This window comes from Mustela putorius, unplaced genomic scaffold (assembly GCF_011764305.1).
Source record: "Mustela putorius furo isolate JIRA1106 unplaced genomic scaffold, ASM1176430v1.1 tig00003962_pilon_pilon_pilon, whole genome shotgun sequence".
Lineage (NCBI taxonomy): Eukaryota > Metazoa > Chordata > Mammalia > Carnivora > Mustelidae > Mustela > Mustela putorius.
In genome coordinates, this window is record NW_025422106.1 from 14,099,359 (window position 1) to 14,118,856 (window position 19,498).

The window sequence follows — 19,498 nt, forward strand, 5'->3', positions numbered from 1 at the left end:
CTGATACTTTCCCTTATTTGATAAATACAACTTACATAATATAACTGAAATCTGGATTTTAGACTTTTCTAGATTGCTGTCATAAGGCTGGGACACTGGATCTACGAATTCCTTTTTTCAACTGCGTGGTTACAAATAGCCTGGCAGTCAGGAAACACTGACATCACCATAAGCAGAAAATACCTTTCCTTTCAGTCGTCCCACAGAACAGAGCTTCCCACGGCCACTGTTTCACAAGAATCCCCAGAGGCTCTCACTACACACACACACACACACAAGTTACTGGATGCCACCTCGATTCCACTGAGTCAAACTCTCTGGGACGGGGCCTGGAAACGATTATTTTTAACACATGTGCCAAGTGATACTCATGTTAAATCTGGGCAACAGTGCACTAGGTATGACCCCAGGAGGGTTGCTCTCATTCTTTATTCTTACGTTTATATAGAGACAACTTCTCCTGTAAGTTAGAGTAACAAAGCATATCCCACTTGGCATAAAGATACTGCTCACCATGAAAGACATGTAGATTTGTGCTCAGTATAGTATTTAGCCAATATAATCTGTAGTTAATGAAATGCAAAGTATAGACTTTGCTTTGATCATTTCAGACAGGCAACATTTAACTAGGGTAAGAGGAAGATTCTGGAAATAGAACCCAACTAGAGATTCCCGAGTCCCAGCTCTCAACTAACATCTCACCTTGATTCCTCTTAGGAGAGCAAGTCTTGAGGAATAATTGTGCCACAAACAATGCAAAACTAAGGCACTTGTAATACTAACATGTATAGTTCTACCCTACCAATGCTCAGGATGTTAAAACGTTAAAAATCTTTCTGAAATTCATGATACCAGTGTCAAGCTTAGGAAAGAGAACATTTCAGAATATCCCTGGCCAATGGTAAAACCTACTATATTTCTTACTTACTTACCTGTGGCACAACGTCCTGTAGAAAAGTCACAACACTTTCCATGTAGGACTGCTCCCTGAAAAAAGGTGAAATGGATAAAATTGATCCTGACATCTTAAAACAAAACATGGAAAAGCTCTTTCTCTAAGCCTTAAGAAAGCTACTCACTTTATTTATAAATATCATCAACCAATAATTCTGTTAACTTGCTTTCCAGTTTCTTTGTATAATGTTATTAAATGAAATGGAGATGAGATATTAATCTTTTTAAACAGCATCTCTTCTTAAAAGTCATGCTCTCTTAATTTGACATACAGATTCTAACTTGTGATGACACAAGGCTAAGACAGGATCTTCCTCTTGAGTCAAAGCAAAAGAATTCCCCAGTCAGAGCAAGAAGAACTGTGGCTGATGACTCAGTCCTTAGTGACCTTCTCTTTAAATTGGTTAGCACCTAGTCCCTTACCTGTATATAGCAAAATCAATCTGCATTTTGCTGCAGGTGCAGGGCAGGTATTAGGAGATACTAAGAAGTCCAAAAAAAAGAATTTTTGCCATAGACAAGACATGGGAAAATATTAAAACACATAAAAGTTAAGAAAAATGATACTGTTAAGGTCACTGAGAGATTTTAAATGGAAGCATATGGATGTCAGCAAGTGGGAAAAAAAATTCTTCAAAATACCAAATCAAATTCATTTCATTCCATGTGAAAAATTACATTTGAAGAAACTCCTATGAGTTATTCTAAATCCAATAAAAAAGCAATATGCCTCCAATAGCTACAAAAACTGATTAGGCCGAATAAAAACAAAAAACACGCACACAACAATTTGATTAGGCCTGCCTCTCCCCGCTCATTTTTTTGCCACTCTCCTCACTCTGCTTCCATCATCTGCAACTTCCATTCCTAGAATACACCAAGCTCTTTCAGTCAAGACCTTTACGCCAGCTTTCTTTCTGCTTTTCCATCCCTTTCATTTCTCCAGCTTAAGCATTACCTTCTCAGAAAGGACTTTCCTGACAGCCTGAAGTCAGACTCCTCACTATCATTCTGTATCATAGCTCACCAGGCACTGATCAGAGTCTGTAATCACTTTTCTTATATACGGTTTCCCCCACTAGAATGTAAACTGTCCTACAGAAAGGACTCCAACTCTCATGTTTACCTTCTACCTCCAGAATCTACAAGCCCATACTTCAGGCATGGAGTAGATGCTCGAGCATTATTTGTTAAAAGAATACAAATATATAAAAGATTTTTTTTAAACACTAAAATTATGTATTGAATAATAAAAAGCAATATAAGTTGGATACCATATGGTGAGGCAACACAGAATACTGCCTAAATGCATAGACTCTGGGGACAAATTGCCTGGGTTTGATCCAGGTTCCCCTTCTTGGCTTTTCCTGAAGATAATTTACTTAATTTCTCCCTGCGTTGGTTTCTTCACCTGAAAGAGTACCTAACTCATAGCTAGTAAAATGTTTAACTTGTTGCCATGGCCCACAGTTAGCAAAGAAGTATGGCCCAGGGAAATGCAAGAGGAAAAAAAAACAGATGTATTATAGTAAGATACTGTATTATACATATACCTTTCTTAGTCTGAGAGGGCAATCTTTATGTAACATGCCAAACTGCCCAAGGGAATAATATAAAATGCTACAATTCCCTTATGAACATTTTAAAAGGTAGAAAAGTTTCACCTCCTTACATAGATACTGAAGGATCTTCACTGTCCACTCTAACCGACTTTATATAGGTCAACTTCCCTATATTTCATTTATAAAAAGAGCTTGCCCTACCTACATCTGCTCACCTTATTCCCTTTGTCTAAAATGTTCCTTTGATTCTAATTACCCAAACTCTACTCAGCCTTTAAAGCACATTATGTTAGCTTCTTAATAAAACCCTTTAGGATCTGAAATACTAAAATATCCCCACTAAATACTCCCACTAAAATATTTCCTCCCAATTCTCACGTTTTGCTGATACCTTTTTTATTGATTATAGTGATTTCAAGTATACATCTCTTAAAACCACATTAGATCATAAGCTCCTAGAAAGTATAAGCAGGCTTTGGCAAAAAATGCTTAAAATATAGAATGTTCTTTATGACACTGACTTTGAAACCTTCTGACTAAGACCTAGATAAGAGATACATTTTACATCAGCATCTGGTCAACATACGTTCATATGAATAGTGTGTGTCACAATAGAATACTCCCAACTATATTTTCTATAATATGCCATTTCATTTTTTAAATAATGGTCCTGATCCACTGAATCGATCTAATTAATAAGCCATGAATTTTTGAAACTGGAGTTTAAAAAAACATTACTCCTTAGGATTTAGCATAGTGCTTTTGATGTACTCTATAAATATGAATAACATTCACTTGATCCTCCAATTACTCCTTTTATTTGGTCTTGGCAATATTTATCATCCTGTAAAGGTAAAATTAAGTAGATGTTCAAAAAGGAAACGTGAACATTAGTTACTATTCTGAGCAAAGTTTCTTTAGCTTTTAGGCTTATCAGAAATTTGCTTACGTGACAGCCTGGGGGCGGACCACAACTCCACCAGTACAACGACTGGGTCTTCGGGGAGAATCTGTAGCCATAGCTTCATTCGCTAAACCTGTTTCCAGCACAAAGAGACAGAAAAAAAAATTGATTATTATTGTTGTGGGTAGGAGTGAGGGTTTATGGTTGCCCACTTGAGATCCCTTATGGAAAATGCCTAAAATGTAGGAAACCTTCCCAGCAAGCCCCATTACATGAGAAAGGGTAGATATTAGGAGAGGAAGTAGATAAAGAAGTTTTCTAATTATCATGAATTTTTTTTATTTGGACTAAGCCTTAGAACCACAGAAGTTAAGACTCTTTCTTTCTGGACCTTCTGATCCTCTGTTAACATAATCTAGAAAGGTAAGGGATGGAGAGTCTAGCACAAGATCTCTTAATAAAAACAAATGTGCTATCTCTGTGAGTCAAAATTAGAGAATGTACTAAAATCCTGAAATAGTGAAAACACACTTGGCACAATACTTCGAGACCAAATGGAACAGTGAAATAATTGATACCTTCCAACTAAGACTGTTGGAAAACTAGGAGCAAGACTGCATACTGTAACTATGTATAGTGATAAATGTTAACTAGACTTATTGTGATGATCATTGCACAATATGTACAAATATCAAAACATTATGTTTTACACCTAGAACTAATATAATGTTATATGCCAATTATAGCTACCAAAAAAAAAAAAAGAAAAAGGACTGCATGGTCATAATCTAACGAGTTTTTAAACCATATTTGTCAACCCCCTGCTACTGTAACCTGAACACCAGAGCCTAAATAAGTAATAAAAACTTATATGACATTAGAAGCCCCTTATCCTTTCCTGTCACATCACTGAATCCTGACCCTTGGATGTCCAATAAGCATCTGAATCACTTGGGAGGTTTAAGAGTATGGAGTGTACTTGGTTAAGGTTAAAAAAGGAATGACAGCAATATTAACCATCTCTTTCAGGGCTCAGGAAAGTCCACAGCCTGGAACTAATCCTGAAAGCCCCTAAAACCATCACTTCTAAGGAGGGAGGATTCTGTCACCGTATTTGAAAATTCACAAACTGTGGAGTCTCATCTGCTACTACAAAAACACCCTTTGCCCCACCTGGCCCAGGTATCTTCACCACCAGCTCCTCAGCCCTCCCATTTCCATTCCACCCTTTATTTCCCGAAGCACAGCCTCCCAAGAAATGTCCTTTATGGGCCTGTGCCCTGAGGACGACCCTCGCCAGCCCCTCAGGCCCCACTCTCCTGAGACACACTAACACAGCTCTACCCACTTAACCTCCAACGCAGAGCCACCGCTGCCCCCGGCCGCCCTCTGGCCCCTTGCCCTTCCTCCCCTCCCCCTCCATTCTCGCTAGCTCTCCCTCGTCGAATCTCTGCCAGCCAAGCCCTCTCCGCTCACGCTGCTTGCCCCTCGTCCTCTCCAAGCCTCCCCAAAGCCACAGCCCCACCAGCCCTCTCACCGGCCGCCCCGCCGGTAAACGCTGTTCTCCAGCTCAAGGCTCACTGTTTGGAGTCTCCCCTTGTGATTGACGGCTACCACTTCCTACCACGCCTCAGCGGAACTACTTTTCTAGCCAATCCCAGAAGGAAACTGTCTACCGCCGGGCACCGCCCTTGGAGGTCAGCTTCGCCAACCAGCAAGTAGAAAAGAGGCGGACCCGCCTCCTGAATTTATCCAATCCGCTGGGGCTCCATGGACAACAAAACAGTATGTAAGTTCGGGTGATGCCGAGGGGTCAGGTTCGGTTGCGAACGCAGGCAGGTAGGGAGAGTTACAAACACGTCTGTTTTTCTTTGCAGACAGCACACCTACGTGGCTTTATCAAAAAGAATCATGCCGCAGGCTCCTTTGCACTTCAGCTGAGCGTCTCGGGCTGGGAGCCTGAGGTCCGGGGACCGGTCTGTTTACATCGAATTCTCGCGACAGCTAGTTCGAAGCTCAAAGCACGTGGACATGGCAGCTGCCAATCACTTTCTGCTGGCCACTCACCCATTCCGAGCCCGCCTCCTTCCCCGCCCTTTTCGATGTGTTTATCTTCCGGGAGCCTAGGCCGGCTTGCGAGGTGGGCAGCTCTAGAGCCAAGGAGTTATTGATCTAAATGAGGGGTGCGGCCGATGATCCTGTGAATTTGAACGAGGTTGGTGGATCCCGCCTGACTCCTTTATTTCTTTACATCTCCCCTATGGAAGAGATCGCGATTTCATTAGAGATATTGCGTCAGCTACATTCTTTTTTAATAATGATAAAATTTATTGATTTATTGAACAAATGTTCAGCAAGTCTCAAGCACTTCATAAGTATTATCATAAGTAATACGGCAGTCCCGTGAGGATATGACTTTTTAATAGGCATGAGGTTTGTAAAAAAAAATTGGCTGAAACGGCTTTAAAAATTCTAAGGAGGGGGGCACCTGGGTGGGTCAGTGGTTAAGCCTCTGCTTTCGGCTCACGTCATGATCTCGGGGTCCTGGGATCGAGCCCCACATCGGGGTCTCTGCTCAGCAGGAGCCTGCTTCCCCCTCTCTCTCTCTGCCTGCCTCTCTGACTACTTGTGATCTCTGTAAAATAAATAAATAAAATCTTTAAAAAAACATTCTAAGGAGGTTTTAAGCACAATGGAGAATGTAGTAGAGAAACTACCTCAACGAAATATGCAGTTAATCGGGTACTAGAGAGAGAGAATAGAGATACGGATGTAGCTGTAGATATAGCCAAGAAACCATCCATTTGCTCTTGACACCCTATCAGTGCCAATATAGAGCACACCCAAAGTGCTGTTTCTCCGGCTAATGTTTGAACATATTGGCTAATAAAAGATTCTGAACATTTGTCTTCCACTACGCACACAAATTCCAAGCACCATCAGCCTTTTAAGATTTGCTTCCCACATTAAACCCACTAATGGAAGAATCTTTCCAACACGCTAAATTCTTTTTGCTCTTACTGCTCTCTACCACTATTACTTCTTTGTTGTATTTGAAATCGCCTGGAGTTCCCTTGTGCATATCTCAATTTCCCCAACTAGAAAGTTAAATTTTTCCTAGGCATTAGAAGACTGAAGTTTTCACATTGTTGAATCTCTTTTAACACTTAACCGCCCTGAATACAACAGATATTTCAAAATTCAGACTTATTTGAATTAAATAATTACTGTTTTCATGTTGTCCAGACCCAGAGCAGGAATAAAGAGGATATCCAGAGGGTAATAATCACAAGTGGGATAACCAGCATTTATATAAGGTTATTCAGTTTACATAGCTATTTCATATGCATTGTTAAACTTCATAGCTCTCTGACTATTCCTCTACAAAGCATTCTCCATGGAAAAAACAAAGAAACAAACAATCATAAAGAATATCCTTGTACACAAGTTCATGCATTCATTCATTCAACAAATATTTGAGTACCTGTTAAGTGTCAGAGGTGTCTAAGCTCCAGAGGTACAGCAATAAATCAAATGTGCTTACCTCAGCCAGAGAATTTACATTCTGATGGGAAGACAGAAATAAACAGAGAAATTCAAGTAGTGTAAAATGCTATAGAAAAAAACATAATAAGCCAGAAAAATGGATAGCTTAATTCATCCGGGGAATGCCTCTCAGGAGATGACATTTGAACAAAGACTTTACTGAAGTACGTGAGAAAACGACTCTGAGAGAAAAGCAGTTCAGATAAAAGGAACAAGTACCAAGGCCCTAAGAAGGGAATGAATTCTGATGAGGAATGAGAAAAACAGTATGGTTTAAGCAAAGTGAAATAAGTAGAAATCAATAGCCAACTAGTTAGGAGAGTTAAGCAGTGACCAGATGGAGAATGGTCTTGTACAGAATTATAAGGAGTTTCAATTTTTATTCGAGTGTGGGAATCTTTTGGAGGACTTTCAACCAGAAAGTATCATAACCATATTTACATTTCTAAAAGACCAATCTAGCAACTGTACATATAATAAACTATTGTCAGGGAGGGAACAAGAGTGAAAGCAGTGGGACAAGTAGAGAAGCTATTTCAGTAGACAAGGTCATAGATGCAGTCCAGAACTAGGTGTCAAAGTGAAGCAGTAGAGGTGAAAAGAAACCAACTTCAAAATATTTTGGAAGAGAAAATTGAAAGATCTTGATATTGGGTTGGTTGTAGGATAGAAGGGAAAAAGAGAATCAAGGATTTGTGTTTGGGGCTTGAACAACTAAGCGATGACATTTATGGGTAGGATAAACACTGATGACATTATACATTTTGGTGGGGGGTGAATTTCTGTGCTTTCGTTGCTTCCTTTATAAATTGTAAAAAGACTATTATGAGCCTCCTATAATTTTTTTTAAAGATTCCATTTATTCACTTGACAGACAGAGATCACAAGCAGGCAAAGAGGCAGGCAGAGAGAGAGAGATAGGGAAGCAGGCTCCCCGAGGAGCAGAGAGCCAGACACGGGGCCCGATCCAGGACCCTGAGATCATGACCGGAGCTGAAGGCAGAGGCCCTAACCCACCGAGCCACCCAGGCACCCAGAGCCTCCTAGAATTTTTATGAGGAGTAAATAAATTTCAAATTCTTAAAACCAGTTAGAAATTTCTCCAAATTAACTAGTTCTAGTTATGAATTAACCAACCATGTCTAATTAATTACTCCATTTTTTCCTCCACCAAAATGGGTGAAATTCTCTCATGAGACTTCAAACAGAGAGCGAACAAAATTTGTAGGGATCATTTTTTTGAGTGGAAATAACTTGACGGTACTTAGCACACATTATCCGCTTATGAGTCATTTCAAAGCATTAGGATGTGGGGAAACTTTTCAATATCTGTTCTTATGGCTGAGCAGTCCCGGCGAGGAAACTGATTTTCAGTGTAAAAGAGTGACTTCGAGGGGCGCCTGAGTGGCTCAGTGGGTTAAGCCTCTGCCTTCGGCTCGGGTCACGATCTCGAGGTCCTGGGATCGAGTCCGGTGTTGGGCTCTCTGTTCAGCGGGGAGCCTGCTACCCCATCTCTCTCTGCCTGCCTCTCTGCCTACTTGTGATCTCCCTCTCTCTGTCAAATAAATAAAATAAATAAATAAAATCTTAAAAAAAAAAAAAGAGTGACTTTGAGCCAGAATTCTGTCTTATTCCAGTTGCTACAATTATAATAATAACATTATAATAAATCACTAAGGACTAAAATTGCCTCTCCTATGGCCCTCTGAATCAAAACCAAAAATCTCCATAAAGTCAAGGAATTATTCATATGAAAACCAGTTTCAAGATCGGTTTGTACTTTATTGTGAATTTTCATTTCAGTAGGATTAAGATTCCTTTTTAGCTTCAAGCAAGCCTCACTTACCCTGGCCACCAAAAACACATGAACAATAATCACATGATTCAAGCAGTGGTGGAAAAATCTGATTTCACAGAACCATGATAAACATTAATATTTTAATTTCTAGTCAATTGAAATGGAAAAAAAAAAACACCCAAAGAGGTTAAAAAAAATAATGATCATCAAGCATAGGTTCATCAATTGTATCCCTCTGATTGGGGATTTTTATAACAAGGGAGACTATAAATGTGTTTTAGCAGTAGAAAGTGATAGGAAACTAGTTAGGAAAGGGCATATATGGAATATCTGCTCAGTTTTTCCATGGACCTATAACTGCTCTAAAAAAAAAATCTATTTTTAAAAACCACGTTTCTCTAAAATCCTCCAATTGTGAAGTAAAACTATACTAATCATTCACTATATGGACTTTCTTTGGTGCATTTTTAGGTTGCAACTTTTGAACTCTACCTTTTGTAGTAATCTCCTAAAAAGTAGAATCCAAACTTTGTAGAATAGCAAAACCAACAAAGATCATATCACCTCATCTCTGTCTAATTACAGTAGTACCTGCCATGTGTCTGTCCTGCATGTTACGACATAACTGGCTTCAAAAACAGCATTTTCCCACATTCTTCAAAGTTCTAAGTATTTGTTCAACCTCCACCCAGTTCATACTCAGGCCCAGCAAACTATAGTGATTGCTTTCATTATCTTGAAACTAACTAGTATCTATAAAGTAGCCATGTAATTTATCATCCTAACCAGAGGCTCTATTAACGGCTATACTTTCTTGCCCCCTCCCTTCCCCAGGGCAAAAAAGTAAAGTAGGACTGTATCAGGCAAATCGTGAAGTATGGCTTCCCTTTATCTCTGACATATTAGTACTACTTTGTAACTTTTCTAGTAGATTAATGTATAAATCTATTGTCTATTTAGCTAACATGTAAGCTCTTTAGCAGAAGGGATTGTTTGTTTCATTTCTGTTCTCCATAAAACTCTCTTCATTAACAGGAAAAATTACATGTCAGAACCCCAACAATTTACCCTGCAATCTGGAGTTTGTACTTATAATTAAATGTACCAAAAAGTAAAACTCTTGACAAAGACCAAAAATTAGTTTCATCAGCTGTTTTAATGATACCCAGGGCATAGTTTATCTCCCTCAAACATGCCTAACCCTAGATAAAAACTACTTTAAAATCTGAGAAACCTGAATTAACTGTTATAACAGTTTTGAGAAGCTAAAAATTTAATAAAAATAATATTGGGTAACATTTATTTAGCTCTACATGCCTGTAGTATTACTTATCTACATTTTATAGATTAGAACCAAATGTAGGCACAGTAGTGGAAGTGCGTACGGCCCAGAGAATTTAAAAGAGGAGCCCCAGAGGAGGGTAAAGTACCATGGAGACTGTAGAGAGGGAGGAGCTCAGGAGAGTGACCTCACAGAGTATATCTAGCAAGGATCAGATCCTAATTCGCATATCAAAGACTTAGAGAATTGTGAAAGAACCAGGAAAATCTAACTCCCAGAAAAAATAATCAACAGATGCTCACAAACATCACCTGATTTAAGCAGTGGTGAAATAATCTGATTTCATGTAGAACTGTGATAATCATTAATATTTTAGTTTTCAGCCAAGGGAAAGGAATACCTAAATGACAAAGATTATCTGACACACTTTAAAGCAGTACTGTAACAAATGTTCCTGCAAACAATTGTGAACCCTCTTGACATGCATGAAAACACAGAACATTTCAACAAAGATATAAAGAAGAACCAAATGGGAAAAAAAATAAGGAACCAAATGGAAATTTTACAACTCAGAAATATAGCATCAAATGTTCTAACGAAAGGAAAAACAAAGAGTTACAAAGAAAGAAAAAAAGAGGGTGCTTGGGTGGCTCTGTTGGTTAAGTGTCTGTCTTGGGCTCAGGTCATGATCCCAGGGTCCTGGGGTGAAACTTTTTTGCTCAGCAGGAGTCTGCTTCTCCCCACCCTCCCTCTGGGCTCTTTCTCTCTCTCAAATAAATAAATAAATACAATCTTTTTTTAAAAAGGGGGGGGAGAATGTGATGCTGAAAAAAAAATTGAGGGAAAAATGGCTGAAAACTTCCTAAGTTTTCTAAAAGATAAAAACCTGCAGATTCAAAACTCATCAAGCCCCAAGCAGAAAGCCTCAAAGGAATCCATGTATAAGAACTTCATAATCATACTGTTGAAGACAAAAGACAAAGAAAAAAATCTTGAAAGCAGCCAGAGAACAACTATGCATTACTGACAAAGACACAATTTGAATGACTACAGATTTTTCATCGGAAACCAGACAATAATACTAGAGGGAAGCCTAGAATATCAGGAATGAAAAAAGAGCAATAGCAATGGTAAATATCTTGATGAATATCAGACTGTTCTCTTGGGTTTTTTTTTTTTTTTAAGATTTTATTTATTTATCAGAGAGAGAGCGAGCACAGGCAGACAGAATGGCAGGCAGAGGCTGAGGGAGAAGCACTCCCTGCTGAGCAAGGAGCCCGATGTGGGACTCGATCCCAGGACGCTGGGATCATGACCTGAGCCGAAGGCAGCTGCTTAACCAACTGAGCCACCCAGGCGTCCCTGTTCTCTTGGGTTTTTTAAAATATGTGCTTTTTGGTATAAAAATTATAACTGCCTGATGGGGTTTTCAATATATACAAACATAAAGTTTTCTACATTGCACTTTATTTGTTTTAAGATTTTGTTTATTTAAGAGAGAACACAAGCAGGGGGAGCAACAGAGGGAGAGGGAAAAACAGACTCCCCATTGAGCAAAGAGCTTGATGTGGGGCTCAATCCCAGGAACCCAAGATCATGACCTGAGCCAAAGGTAGACACTTAACCATCAGAGCCACCCAGGCACCCCTCTACATTGCACTTTAAGTGGTAAAATAGATTCAAGTAGACTATCAAAGTTTGTATACTGTCATCCCTAATGCAACCATTCATACAGTCAAATTATTTTGCCTTAAAGATTAATATTTGGGATGCCTGGGTGGCTCAGTCAGTTAAGACTCTGCCTTCAGCCCAGGTCATGACCCCCGGGTGCTGGTATCAAGTCCCCCATGGGAGTCCTTACTCAGTGGTAGTTTGCTTCTCCCTCTCCCCGACCCTGCTCATACTCACACATACTCTAATAAATTTTTCAAAAATCTTTTTTAAAAAAAGACTAAAATTTAAGTTTTCAACTTTTCTCATGACAGAGTATATTTAGAAGAAAGAACACACTAAAACACTTCTCTCCATTACAGAACTTTCTCCCAGATATCTGGAAGATGAAAATAACATCATTCATGCAGTGCTAAACAAACAAACAAACAAACAAACAAAACCCCTGTATTTTATATGATTAATGCTTCTAACTTCTAGATTCTGATAGACTGCTTCCAAGATGGCCCTCAATGATGCCCAGCTCCTAATACTCATGCCCTTTTTTAACTGCCTCTATATTGTCTCAGTATGGTTTATACAACTAACAAAACACAGAACTGGTATCTATCTTTGAGGTTAGGTTACAAAAGTCAGTGAGCCTTCTGCCTTGTTCTTTCTCCTATCATTAGGAGAAATTTAATTTATTTAACTAATAGGGGAAAGTTAACTAATATATTTTGAGAGGCCCTGTAGGGCACACATGACATGTAACGGAGGCTTCCTACCAACACATATCCTCCAGGCCCTAGTGAAGCCTTTAGTTGACTGTGGTCCTGCTTGGGCCCTACATGATTCTGTAGCCTAACTTAGTGGTTCCCAGATTCCGAACACTCAGAAACTTGAAGATGTTCGTTGTTTAAGGCTACTAAATTCATGGGGCGCCTGTGTGGCTCAGTGGGTTGAAGCCTCTGCCTTCGGCTCAGGTCGTGATTGAGCCCCACATCGGGCTGTCTGCTCCGCGGAGAGCCTGCTTCCTCCTCTCTCTCTCTCTCTCTCTGCGCCTGCCTCTCTGCCTACTTGTGATCTCTGTCAAATGAATAAATAAAATCTTAAAAAAAAAAAGGCTACTAAATTCTGAGGTATTACGCAGCAGTATATAACTAATACATATTTTAATCTTTGAGGCACATGGTAGAGAACTGTTTTCAAAATACTGAGAAGAACCAGTGTGTGGATGTGATATTGTGATAAAATAAGAAACAGGTATTTTGACCTTTGTCCCAGGCTCCTGGCTAGAGCATCTAAAACCTTTGTAATTTCTTAGGTGATAAAGGCGTTAGGAACAACTTTTATCTTTGGTCACTGACTCTTATTCCTTACAAAGGTCCTAAATCCCCTGGAATTTCTCCGGTACAAACATCTCTTGTTTTAATGAGATAACTCTTTCTCAGTGGGCTCACTAACACACCCTTTTTCTCCTGGGAGGGAGGAGTTTCAGATTAACAACTGATCACGCCTAAATGATAAAGCCTCTATAAAAATCCCCAAAGTATGGGATTCAGAGCTTCCAGGTTGGTGAACACACATGGGGTGAGGGTGGTTCACCCCAAGCCAATGGGATTGGAGGCTCCTCTGCTTGGGGCTGTTCTGGACCTTACCTGGTGTATCTTTTTTTTAGAAAGTTCTTTTGTAACTTTTGTATATAATAAACCAGTAAATGTTTCCCTGAATTCTTGTGAGCTGTTCTAGCAAAAAATTACCAGACTTGAGGGGGTTGTGCAAACCGATTTACAGCCAGTAGATCAGAAATGTATGAAAACCTATGACTTGGAATTAGTTTCTGAAGTGAGGGCAGTCTTGTGACACTGAGCCCTTAACTTGTGGGATCTGGTGGTAACTCTGTAAGTGTCAGAACTGAATTGAATTGTAGGACACCCTGTTGATGTCTACAGAAAATTGGGAGAATCACTTGGTGTAGGAAATCTTACATATCTGGTGTATATGAGTAAAGAAGAAATGTTTTCCTTTCAGTGGACATGGTTAAATAATGCAGTTAAATAACTTATATTCATAGATGGGAATACTAAAGATTGAGGAGGCTCTGCAAAATACTGAAAGAAAAATCTTCATAATTAAGAAATGAACACCTCTTGCATGTCTGTGCAGATTGTCACAAGATGAGGGAAATGCTGGCTGCCTCTGGAACTGAAGTGGGAATTTCCCATAATGTATTTCATTATCATAAATTTCCCATAATGTATTATACTACTGATCTACATCACATAGGCAAATAAAATTAGAAAATAAAAGACAAACATTAAAACATTACTTATGGAACAGATACAGAAAAGGCCTAATATTAGCATTTGCAGTTATGTCTTCAACCAAAAATGTTACTAGTATTAATAGCTACTACTATCTGGAATTCGGGCTCCATTGCACTAAAAATGTGATCTAGGAAAGAGTAATATTTTCACATTAAAAAACTGTTTGAAAAAACAAAGATTACACTGGCATGCTTGGGTGGCTCAGCTGGTTAAGTATCTGCATTGGGCTCGGGTCAGTCCTGCATGAGGCTCCTTCCTCAGCAGGGAGCCTGCTTCTCCTTCTGCCTGCTGCTCACCTTGCTTGTACTGATAAATCTTTTTTAAAAGGTATCAGAAAAATAAAGATTACATAATCCATTATTCTAATCAAGTGGAAATTTTAATTTCATGTAGATACAGGATTTACAACCACTGGCAGAAAAAGTAAAAATGGCTAAATGAATTTTAATATACATTCAGATTTGTTGAATTCCCGTTGGTGCACCTAAGATGGTATCCCAGGTCTAAAAGATGGGAAAGAAACAAAAAATAAAAAAAAATTAATAAAGGATGGAAAAAACCTTCACAATAAATCGACTTCTAAAGTGTTTACTAGGGGGCGCCTGGGTGGCTCAGTAGTTAAGCATCTGCCTTCGTTTGGCTCAGGGCATGATCCACAGAAAGCCCGCTTCTCCCTCTCCCACTCCCCCTGCTTGTGTTCCCTCCCTGGCTGTGTCTCAGTCAAATAAATAAATACAATCTTAAAAAAAAAAAAAGTATCTATTAGTGGCTGTATCACTGTCTTGGAAAGATCTGAAAAACAAACTCTTCAGTGTGCCTGGGTGGCTCAGTCAGTAAAGCGTCTGCCTTCTACTCGTCATGATCTCGGTGTCCTGGGGTTGAGCCCCACACCAGGCTACCTGCTCAGTGGGGAGTCTGCTTCTCCTTATCTCCCCATTCATACGCTTTCTAATGAATAAAACCCTAAAAAAAAAATCCCTCTTAGGTAACTATAAATCCTTCTTAAGGAGCTAGCCACAATTGTTTTACCTGGACCCCTGGTTCTCAATCTTGTTACTGAAAACTGGTATGCTTCCAATTGCGCAGTTCCCAGCATATTGTGGATATTGAATGCATGAATTAACTCTTCAATCTCTTAATAAGAGATCTTCTAAATTAATAAATTTAAATTTTTTCTTATTGTAGAACAATTCATCACACCAAAATGACACTAAGTGTCTTGGTTTTTTCCTGTATTATTAAGTGCAACATAGTATCTCATCAAATGTTTATAAGCCATAACTAGCTTCACCATATTCTTAACCATATTCTTTTGTTGGTATTTGGCCTGTTTCAATGTATTCTAAATTAAAATTAAAAAGTGAAGAGTACAAAAATAAACATTACATATATTTTTAAGTTGTTACTCTAAAGCATGATCAAGGCAAAACACAAAGTTTCTGTCATTAAAACAAACCAACAAAAATCCAGCAACATCAGGAACAGTTCACTGATTTATTAGATGAACAAACATATATCCACATAATCAATGAAAACTGTATGATATATAAAATAATTTAAGAAATGTTGGGAATTAGCAGCACCATCTGTTATTGAAATAGCAAGAAAAACTTCACATATTTTATGCAAACACGAGAAAAGAATAACTACTTTAAAACCTAATAATGCCACTGAGTGTCTGGGATGATTGAGAGGGACACCTTTTTAGGCAAACACACCTCCTTCTACTCCAAAGATTTGGGGAGTATATCGGATGATTAAGGTTTCAGAAAATGCTACTGAATTAAGAGATACTGCATAGTATTTTAATTAGAACAGGGAGACTAACACCAAGCTACTTTCAGCATGGCTCAACACTTTTGCTATGAAAAATTTAGTTCTGAATTATGAAATTAGAAATAAAAAATAATTTTTAAAAGACACTAGCTGTCTCTAAGAAACATTAAGTGGAACACAGGTCACTATGAAAATACATCACTTTTCCAGTTTGCTTAATAATTTACTTTAAAAAGTTGTGTAGTTTTCATCACAAGTGACTTATACAAATTTCTTAATAAGCATTTTTAAAAGTTTAAATGTATTTCTAAAATCTAATAGATTCTTTTGATTTTTTTTAACTTTTAGCCCTGTTGTTACATTTACTGTGTATCAGAGTAAGAGACTGAGTTTGTGTGAAAGTATACAAATTTACACACATTTTACAGCAACTTATACCCTAACATCTACAAAATTCACATTTATAATACAAGCAAGTACAAGGCCAAGATAAAACTGTTGAATTCCAAAAAGTCAAACTGTATACTATTTTTATTTTGTCCCCTTAAAAAAAGTTCAAGTTCTGCACCAACTTCAAAAAGCCCTCTTAAATCCTAAGTTTGGAAAAAAAAACATTTTTCATATACATTTCAGCAGACACAAACAGTTTTTCTGTGCTGATGAAGTAAAGGATTTCCAATTTTCTTCTGGCCCCGAAGTCTGCGTCGCATGGTAAGTTTAACAGAGTTCTTTCGCTGTGAGCTGGTGGGGAGGCTTGCAGGCTGAGCACCACTACTTCGACTTAAACCATTTCGTCTGTGCTTCTTCATGAGAGGGCCAGAATTGGATTCTTCTAATGTCCTTTTAAAGTTTGCTGGAGGGGTTCTTTCAACTTCTTGGGCTTTCATTTGACCTGGAGTTGACATCTTTACATTTTTTTGGTCCATGATGGTATTTGTTGAATTGGTAGGCACAAGGCCAACTGACAGGCTATTATTCAAAGAATCATGTATCCTTAAAGTCAGGGCTTTAGTGCAATTTTCTTCAAGTGGCTCTGGATCTTTTGAGGGTATGACTGCCGGCTGGACATTCCCTCGAGCTACCTCCGCTGGGACTTCTACATAATTCTCTGAGAAGGCATTACTATGAATAAGGGCAGGTACATGGTCCTTAGAGTTCAGCCGTGGCCATGGGTCCTCCTCCAGTGACTAAAAAACAAGAAAGGTAAGCCAAATAAATAATTTATCATAGAATTCAGCTTAATCATTAGAAGACAAGATGAAGTTTCATTAGAATAAGTGAAAAATTTGGTTGGTTGGTTAATTTCTTACTTATTTTTTTCTATATTCTCATTTCTGAATATTCAGTAGTAGAGAAAATGTAAACTGCAACATTAAAGCAATAATGTCATACTGCAAACTCGTACTCTTGCTTTGTACCTATCTCCCAAACACTAGAGACTGTTCTAGAACTTGAGAAAAGCAGGATGTCTGAGAATCTAGAGAACATGGCTGGGGCAACTCTCAAAGAAATAAATGAAAATTATATGGAAACTTTCAGGTATTCTTTTTTTAAAAGCTTGACGGGTCATTTAGATATGCACCACTCGTTTAGATACAGTGTCCTAGATCTACATATACTCAGAATATTTTTCCTATCAAACCCAAATCTCTCATAGTACTAATACTTTATAAAATCATTGTTAATAGTTCCTCAAGAACAGAGTTTAAGCATAAATACTGTCTCCCTCAAGTACATAACATTTCCCTCAAATCTTTTCTCCTTTAATCAAGTCATTTATTAAAATATTAATATAATCTGAAGTAAACCCTTTGTAGAAGGATAAATGAAAACATATTATCTGGTCTTCCTCTGATATAAAAATCCCTTAGAAATAAACGCCTTTCAAAAAAACGCTATAGAAAAGTATACTTATAAAAAGAATGTTTCCTTTAATGGTTCTAGAATTGAGAAGAAAAGGGAAATTTAAGCCACCCAAAAGCATTTCAATCTCACCATAAACATGAATGAACATACTTTAATGGAAAAAAATGTATTGACTTTAGGTCAACTGGAAGCTAGAGATGAGAAACCCCGGTTCCTAATTTGGGACTGCCTCAAAAACATTGCTGTTTCTGCTGCTGCTGCTGCTGCTTTTTTTTGTGGGTTTTTTTTCTTTATTTACTAGGAAAATACTCTTTCTTTCTGCAGAAAGAATTGATTCATTTATTTCTTTAACACTGCATAGTTTACTGAAACCACAATTATTCTTATCTGTTTTATTTTATATTTTAAAGATTTTATTTATTTGACAGAGAAGTAAGAGAGAGCCAAAAAGCACAAGCGAGAGGGAATGGCAGAGGGAAAAAGAGAAGAAAGCTCCCTGCTGAGCAGGGAACCCACCCCCCCAAATGCAGGCTCCATCTTAAGACCCTGGGATCATGACCTGAGCCAAACGCAGACCTTAACCAACTGAGCCACCCAGCCCCTTTTCTTATCTGTTTTAACACTGACTAGGTGTTAGGTAGCAATCTTGTTTCAAAGTATCAGTGTTGAGAAAGGTAACAGGATAGTCTTCATTCCAGAATATTTACATATGGCTTTCAAAAATATCAGCAAGAGATGTATGTGAGCTCATCCTTTTGCAATAGGTTGATTCCAATACCTACCCTGGTCACAAGCATGTTCTGGATAATCACAGAAAACTATACCTACTCATAATAAATTGTTGAGCCAGAGTTTGTCCTGCTTTAATAAAGAAAAAAGGATTTACAGTAAGATCAGGCAGACAGAGAAGGCTTCCTACTACCAGTCACATCACTAAATTAGGCAAAAGAAAGTAATAACCAAGCCATTGGTAGGAATAGAACATGCTGCTCTAGTTTGTAAAATAAGGTTAGCTATTAGATGGAATTCCTTTATAAAAGAAAACCAGTGGAACAATTTCAGAGTTAATACGATTTATTTTAATTTCTGTTGTGTTCTTTTTATTTTATTTTTTAAAAGACTTTATTTATTTGAGAGAGAGAGAAAAAGAAGTGGGGAGGCTCAGAAGGGAAGAAAGAGAGAGAGGAGCAGACACCCCACTGAGTAAGAAGACCAATACAGGGCTCGATGCAGGGCTCGATTCCAGGACCCAGAGATCATGATCTGAGTCAAAAGCACCCATGTAACCAACTAAACCAACCAGGTGCCACTGTTCTGTCTTTTTAAATTCACAAGATTATTATTCTGACACTACATGTGTGCTGGCTTTTCTTCCCCCACTTCCTCCTTGAACTTTTCCTTTTCCTGCTCTTTTTATTGGCATTCCGCGGGAATACACTGCATCTGTTAGCACAGGCAATTGCTCAGACTTCTCAGACTCATCCCAGATGAATTACCTGTATTGCTAAATCTTCTTACATGTACATAAAATGTAATATTGAGAGATTACCTCCTAAAAACACAAATTTTAAAAGTTTTACCACTTCAGAGATCAACTTCCTTGCTCCATCAATCTTATAATCCAACATTAAATCTAACTGAAAATTGTGCCTAGAACATAACTGAAACTAAAAGCTAATTTTCTGAAAGAACTCCCTTCCTCATTCCTCCTTCCAATAACTCTTGGCTTATTTAAAAAGAACTATATTGGGGTGTCTGGGTGGCTCAGTCAGTTAAGTGTCTGCCTTCGGCTCAGGTCATGATCCAGCCCCTCATCGGACTCCCTGCTCA

General features: G+C 38.4%; 2 protein-coding genes across 13 annotated transcripts in view; both read right to left on the minus strand.

The window, feature by feature from the left end:
• Positions 1-5,048, minus strand: part of BCAS3 (BCAS3 microtubule associated cell migration factor) — a 584,626-nt gene extending 579,578 nt beyond the window's left edge. For all 11 annotated transcript variants that reach the window (XM_013053630.1, XM_045070195.1, XM_004747243.2 and 8 more), the window contains exons 1-3: positions 4,958-5,048; positions 3,466-3,553; positions 933-987 (exon numbers count right to left, since the gene is read on the minus strand). In XM_013053630.1, the coding sequence (XP_012909084.1) occupies positions 933-987; positions 3,466-3,536 (126 nt within the window). In that variant the 5' untranslated portion in view covers positions 3,537-3,553; positions 4,958-5,048. The remainder of the gene's footprint in view (positions 1-932; positions 988-3,465; positions 3,554-4,957) is intronic.
• A 10,453-nt stretch (positions 5,049-15,501) lies between these two features.
• Positions 15,502-19,498, minus strand: part of PPM1D (protein phosphatase, Mg2+/Mn2+ dependent 1D) — a 42,509-nt gene continuing 38,512 nt past the window's right edge. For both annotated transcript variants that reach the window (XM_045070065.1, XM_045070064.1), the window contains exon 6: positions 15,502-16,989. In XM_045070065.1, the coding sequence (XP_044926000.1) occupies positions 16,432-16,989 (558 nt within the window). In that variant the 3' untranslated portion in view covers positions 15,502-16,431. The remainder of the gene's footprint in view (positions 16,990-19,498) is intronic.